Source organism: Elephantulus edwardii, unplaced genomic scaffold (assembly GCF_000299155.1).
Source record: "Elephantulus edwardii isolate Elephantulus edwardi_28Jun2011 unplaced genomic scaffold, EleEdw1.0 scaffold00328, whole genome shotgun sequence".
Taxonomy (NCBI): Eukaryota; Metazoa; Chordata; class Mammalia; order Macroscelidea; family Macroscelididae; genus Elephantulus; species Elephantulus edwardii.
This window is the reverse complement of record NW_006400078.1, coordinates 2,273,665-2,280,882: the sequence shown is the minus strand read 5'-3', so window position 1 is coordinate 2,280,882 and position 7,218 is coordinate 2,273,665. Positions and strand designations below refer to the sequence as shown.

General features: G+C 45.5%; 1 protein-coding gene across 1 annotated transcript in view; it reads left to right on the top strand.

Annotated features, from left to right (window-relative positions):
* Nucleotides 1-269: 269 nt before the first annotated feature.
* LOC102872279 (HRAS-like suppressor 3-like) overlaps nt 270-7,218 on the top strand; it is a gene marked incomplete at its 5' end in the record, with an annotated part of 15,774 nt that continues 8,825 nt past the window's right edge. Inside the window, 2 exons of the mRNA XM_006901519.1 lie at nt 270-278; nt 2,196-2,298. Coding sequence (XP_006901581.1) covers nt 270-278; nt 2,196-2,298 — 112 coding nt within the window. The remainder of the gene's footprint in view (nt 279-2,195; nt 2,299-7,218) is intronic.

The window sequence follows — 7,218 nt, the reverse complement described above, 5'->3', positions numbered from 1 at the left end:
AGAGGCTGGGCTCTATGAGGAGACGCATGGCGTTAGGATTGGTGGACGATCTATCAACAATCTGCGTTATGCAGATGACACAACCTTGCTCGCTGAAACTGAGGAGGACCTCGTGCACTTACTGCAGAGGGTCAAGGACTGCAGCCTTCAGTATGGACTGAGGCTCAATGTCAAAAAGACAAAGATTCTCACCACTGGACCAATGGATGGCGAAGAGATTGAGATTGTTCACAGCTTCAGTTTGCTCAGCTCCACAGTCAACACTCTTGGCACCAGTAGCCAGGGAAATCAAAAAACGTATTGCGATGGGAAAGTCTGTTGTTAAGGACCTCTCTAAAGTACTGAAGAGCAACAGTGTCTCTTTGGAGACAAAGGTGCGCCTGATAAAAGCCATGGTCTTTGCAATTACTTGTTATGCATCAGAGAGTTGGACAATGACTAGGGAGGACAGAAGGAGAATTGACGCCTTTGAGCTGTGGTGCTGACGAAGAGTATTGAATGTACCATGGACTGCCAAGAAAACAAACAGATTCATCCTAGAGAGGGTTAAACCAGGCTACTCCTTGGAGGCAAGGATTATGGGGCTTCGTCTGACAAACCTGGGACATGTTGCAAGGAGAGACAGGTCCTTGGAGAGGGATATCATGCTTGGGAGGGTGGAGGGACAGCGCAGGAGGGGAAGACCCTCTATGAGGTGGATTGAGTCAGTGACTGGAGTAATCGGGATGGGTGTGTCAGAGGCAATGGGATTGGCACAGGATAGGGCAGGGTTTAGGGCTGTTGTACATAGGGTCACTATGAGTCTCAAATGACTCGACGGCACATAACAACAACAACAACAACAATCCTCTCAGAGTCCAGTTGACCTTGACTCATGGTGACCTTGTGGGAAGCCCACACGTGACTGAGTCCTCCCTCCAGCCTGTCTTGGATACTCTGCCTCAGCTGGACGCACCGAGTGTGATGGTGGGATGAGGATTCACTCTCTGGCTCTGTGCACCTAAGGCCCAGTGGGCAGAGGGCCAACTCACCTGTGTACTGTTCTGGAAGGCAGTGTGGCCAGAACTGTGTCCTGGAAGACTAGGGCAGAGGCCAGAGGAGCTGGGTGAACGGACCTCGGCCCTGTCTCTTGGTTTTCTAAAGGGTGTTTCCCTTGTTCCTTACAGCAACCTAAGGTTGATGTGAATCAATAAAGCTTGTGATCCCTGATTCTGGTCAGAGTTGGAACTCCCTGTTCCAGCCTCCAGCCTTTAGCCTTGATACTTGGGCCTTGATATTTCTGAATGGTGATGACCTTGAACCTCTGATGTTTTCTCAAATTCTATCCCACAACCCTCTAACCGGACTTGACCCTGAGGAGCACCGTGGCACACAAGTTGTCATACATGGACCCTGCTCTCTCACACACACGCACACATGTCCACTCTCGCACGTGCACTCACACACATGCACGTGCTCTGGTGCACACTCTAGACTTCCCCTCACGTACAGTCACACATGCTCCCCACATGCACTCACTGCACACACTCACCTACACCCTTTCTCATACACGTGTACGTGTGGTTTCAGACACACCGCCTCACGTCCCCAGTCACTATCTGTTCTCATCAGGAGCCACAGCCAGGAGGACATTACTCCCAGAGCCAGGCCCTGTGCCAGATTGTGGAGCATCTGCCTGATATCCTTATAACTGGGTGACCCCTGACAGGGACCACTGCTGGCAACTCAAGTCAAATAACCAGGGAGATCCGAGGTGGTCAAGAGCTGGCCTGGAGTCAGCCAGCCTCGCCTAGAATCCTGGAAGTGTCGCTCACGGGCAACTTAACACATCTGAGCCTCGATTCCCACCCACGAACGGGGTTATTCATAGTGCCCCCTCCAAGGGTGAGTTATAGATTCATTCAGCTTGGCTCAGAGGAAGGGGCAGTATATCCTGGAAACATGGGCAAGTGGGCAGAGGTTCCAGCTTAGGAAGAAGTTACCCAGCTTGCAATGTGCAGTATGTGGTAACAACAATCGGGGCCATGGTGCCTGCAGGGCTGGGGCCCAGGCTCGTGGAGTGAACCCCATCAGGGCCTAGGATGTAAATCAGCATGAGAGACAGTGGGGCAGACTGAGTTTCGATTTCCCATAAGAGGGTGGACCCTGTTTCAAAGTCACCTGCTTCCTCTAACAACTCTGTTCTTATCTTGCAGCCACAGCCCAAGCCTGGAGACCTGATTGAGATATTCCGCCCTCTCTACAGACACTGGGCCATCTACGTTGGCGATGGATATGTGGTCCACCTGGCCCCACCAAGTAAGGGCTGCTGTGCTGGGACCCAGGGCTGGGAGGAGAGGATATGAGGGAGTTCTGGGGAGCAAGTGGCCCTAACATTCTCTGTTCCCCAAAAGGCAGTCTGCTTACCGTTGGGCAGTAGTTTTCAGACCTTGCCCCTTGTAATCCCCGAATTTCCACAGAGAACCTGCGGTCAACATTCAATGGGTCAGCTCCTATTCTGTTTTCTATTTTATGCCTTTTATAAAACAGAAACAAACCTATATGGCTTGGAAAGGGTGCAGTGGGTGTGCTCTTTGGAGACAAGAATGATGAAGCTTCGCCTCACATACCTTGGGCATGCTGCTAGGAAGGGCTATTCCTTGGAGAAGGACATAATGCTGGGAAGGGTGCATGGCTGGCAAAGGAGAGGAAGCCCCTCAACCAGGTGGATTGACACGGTGACTGCTGCAATGGGCTCTTGTGTGTCAGGATGGTGCAGGAAGTAGCAGGGTTCAGATCTTTCATTCATAGGTCATTATGAACGAGTCATACTCAGCTTGACGGCACCTAACAACAGCAACATAGAACAGGCTCACCTCTCAGGTGTAAATCCCCTGGAAGAGCACAGGTGTTTGGGCAGACTTAGGTACAAGTCCAGTGTCTACCTTCCAACTTTTCTGTCTATGACTTTAATTAAATATTAAAAATATTTAACTTGGAGAGTTTTTATTGCACTTTTGTAAAAAGTTGGATAGTTTCCACATTCTCTTGTATCCCCTTTCTTAGGAATGGAACAAACATGGACCTCTTCCAATCCGTTGGCTGGACAGCTGTCCTCCAGATTTCCAGACATAGACTAGTGAGCACATCCCATGCTGCATCTGTTAACTGAAACAAGTCAACCGGGATACCATCAATTCCTGGGGCCTTATTTTTTGTCAGTGCCTTTAATTCAACTCCCACTTCTCTTTCATTACCATTGAATACTGTTTATACAGTACTTCCTGAAAGTTTTCAGTGTCAGTCAGTTCTTTGTAGTATAGTGATTCTGTGTATTCCCTCCCTCTTCTTTTGATACTTTATGGGTCTTTCAATATATTCTCTATAACATCTTTCCATATTGCTTGAGAAATGCAGAGAGAGTTCTTCCCTTTTTATTCTCCAGTTCCAGCTCTCTGCACATCCCATTTAATATTTTGCTTTGTCCTCCCATGCTGCCCTTTAAAATCCTCTGTTCAGCTCTTTTACTTCAGCATGTTTTCCTTTTGTTTTAACTTATTGATGCTCCAGTGCCTTTTTTTTGCAATTATTAGAGTCTCTTCTGACATCCTTTTTTTCCTTTCTCCTCTGTTTTAGTAATGACTTTTTGCCTTCTTCCTGGATAATATCCTTGATATCATCCCTCAACTCCTCCAGTCTTGTATCACTGCTGTTCAGTGTCTCAAACCTATACCTAAAATGATCTTAACATTCAAATGAAATAGATTCAAGGTCACATCTTGGTTCCTACGGACTTGTGCAGCCTTGGATGTGCTCACCAGTCTATGCCAGGAAATGTGGAGGACAGCTGTCTGTTCAATGGATTAGAACTAGTCTGTATTTGTTCCCAGTCCCAAGAAAGGTGATCCAACTACATGTGGAAACTATCAAACAATATCATTACTATTACATGCAAACAGAATACTGCTGAAAATCATTCAAAAATGGCTAAAACAGTACATAGATAGGGAACTTCCAGAAGTTCAGACAGGATTTAAAAGAAGTCATGGCACCAGGGACATCATTGCTGATGTTAGATGGATCCGGGCTAAAAGTAAAGAATACCAGAAGAATGTCATTTGTGCTTTATTGACTACGTAAAGGCATTTGACTGTGTGACTCATAACAAGTTGTGACTAACATTGAAAAGAATGGGAATCCCAGAGCACTTAATTGTGCTCATGCAAAACCTATACCTAGACCAGGAGGTTATTGTGCGAACAGAGCAGGGAAACACTGCATGGTTTAAAATTAAGAAGGGAGTGTGTCAAGGTTGTATTCTCTCTCCATACCTATTCGATCTGTATGCTGAGTGAATTCGCTGAGAAGCTGGACTCTATGAAGAAGAGTGTGGCATCAGGATTGGAGGGAGACTCATCAATACCCTGCGTTACACAGACGACACAACCTTGCTTGCTGGAAGTGAGGAGGACTTGAAGCACTTGTTGCAGAAGATCAAGAAATGCAGCCTTGATATGGATTGCATCTCAAAATCAAGAAAACAAAGATTCTTCCCACTGGACCAGTCGGCAGAGTCATGATGGATGGAGAAGAGATTGAAACTGTCAACAACTTGCTTTTCAATGCTGCCATAACATCAACGCCACAAGTAGATGATGATGACTTTAAAGAACAGGAAATTATTTTGTTGTTTTGTTTTGTTTTGTTTTGTTTTGTTTTGTTTTGGTTATTGTTTCTTTTTGTCTTTTACCAGGAAATTATTTTATCACCATTCTGAAGGCTCAAGTCCAGATCAAGGTCCTTAGGCCTTCCTTGGTTCCTTGGTGTTCTTGGTGAGATTCATCTCGCATACTTTAGACGTGTTGCCAGAAGGGTCCAGTCCTTGTAAGAGGACATCATGCTTGGAAGGGTAGAGGGTCAGCAAAAAAGAGGAAGATCCTCGATGAGATGAATCGGCACAGTGACTAGAGCAGGGAGCGTGAGCGCAGCAGAGATTGTGAGGCTGGTGCAGGACTGAGCAAGGCTCTGGTCTGCTGTGCACTGGGTCACTGTGAGTTAGAGACGACTGGATGGCACCTGACAACCGCAACAGCACTGAGAGCCCTTAGTCACGGTCACAAACCAGGATCTCTGACCTTTCCTTGCACGTGCTACCACCACCTTACCATGGTCCCTGGTTGCATAAGGTTTAAGGAGGTCCTCGCTGTCAAGTCAGATCTTGGCCTTGTCCCACGCTGACAGTAAGTCCTTCCTTAAATCTTGGGCTCTGGGCACCTAACTTGCCTCACTCAAGTCCTGATTCTGCCACCTACCCAGTCTGGGTGCTGAAAATGAAAATGTCTCAGGAGCTCACCTGGCCCCACTCCCTTTGACCAACAATAATCCTCTCTGCAAATTAAGGCCTCAGTATGTAGTATCATCACTTCATTGATTTCAATAAATCCCTCAAGCACCATCATCCTCTTGCTAACAAGTCTGAATACCTTAAGTTTTGCAGCCTGAGGTATGTACTCAGAACAAGGAGCTCAGTCCTCTTTGGAGACCAAGCAGAGCGGGACCTAGGATCTGACTGGTCAATCCTACCACTGCTTACTGCTTGTACACAATGTCACAGGTGAAGCCTGGTCCTGTCCGGATCAACAGGCATGGCCACACCTTCTCTTTCAGGAGAAAGAGCCTTCTCTTAAGACGCCGAGCCCAGGACTTCCATCTTCTCCTTTTTGAGTTTGCAGTCACTTTCTCTGCTATCACGTTCAAAGCATGCACTCTCACCACTGTGCCAGGCCAGAATAGCTGGGTCAGGAGAGTGTGTAATGGTGTTACCTCGACCACACAGTGGTCCTGTCCTCATGGCAAAACCCCTGATTTCCCTTCTGCAAAGCGATTTCATTTTGAGAGCTTTGTTGCTGCTTCTAGCTGAGGCATACCATCAAGTCAGAACCCACCCCTAGCTGACCCTCCAGCAGGTTTTCGGAGACAATAAATCACACAGGAGGAGATCTCCTATCCTTCTTCTGCAGAGCAGCTGGTGGATTCAAACCATGCACCTTTGAGATTGCAGTACAGTTTCTTACCACTAGACCACCAGAGCATGTCAATAAGCAGTCATGGGGATGAGTCCCTTTCTTCCCAGAAAGATGGGAAGCCCTTATACAAAGCCAGGTATCTTTCTTTCTGTTAAATGCTGTCGAGTCATAGACGACTCATAGTGACCCTATGAACGAAAGACCTGAACACTTGGATAACTTTCATCATTTCCCCTAGTTTATATAGTTTCCAGAGGCAAGCTATTTCAGAAGTGGATGCCACTCCTGCTTCCAAGCTTGTTTTAATAGGGGAGCTCCACCAAACACTGTCCACCATGGGTAATCATTATCACATTTGACACATTAGTGTCACAGTGTTCAGCATTACAGCAACCCTGAGTTACCTCTGTACAGCAAATGGACAGACCAGTGCTATACTGCTGAGAAGAATGTTTGACCAAAACCAATTAAGACCAGGCCTGAGGGCCGCAGATTAAAATCACCCACCTTTGGCTTGGTAGCATAACTTTCTATCTACTAGGCTAACAGAGCTCTCTTGTTGTTGTTGTTGTTGTTGTTGTTGTTGTTGCTGCTGTTGTTGTTGTTAAGTGTCGTCAAGTCATAGATGACTTATAGCGACCCTATGAATGGAAGACCTGAACACTTGTATGTCTTTCATCTTTTCTCCAAGTTCATAGAGTTTTGGGAGGCAAGCTATTTCAGAAGTGGATGCCACTCCTGCACTGGTAGAAGTTAAAATACGTTTAGAATGCCAAGTAATTTTTATGTTATTCAATCAACCAGTTGTTCAATATTTCAGATATTCAAGAACTGCTTATATTATAGGAATAAATAAAAGTGATGTTATATCTTTAAACTTGAATTTCTACTCAAATACACTCTCAAAAAATTTGAAGTTAATCTTTACCTTTATCTAAGATTCAGATGTGATTTTTTAAAGTTAATTATCAGTAAGAAATCACAGAAAATAAACTTCAGAATGCATGCATTAAGGAAAAACATGATTTTTTTGTTATTATTTTAAAAATCTCAAAGAGAGAGATCTGTAACCCAAATGGATCCATGAAAAAGTCACATCTGTTTTAAATTTTGAATGTGAGGAAAGGACACCACCAAAATAGAAAACTATAGGCCAATATCTCTTATGAACATAGATGCAAAAATCTTGAATAAAATATTGGCCAATAGAATA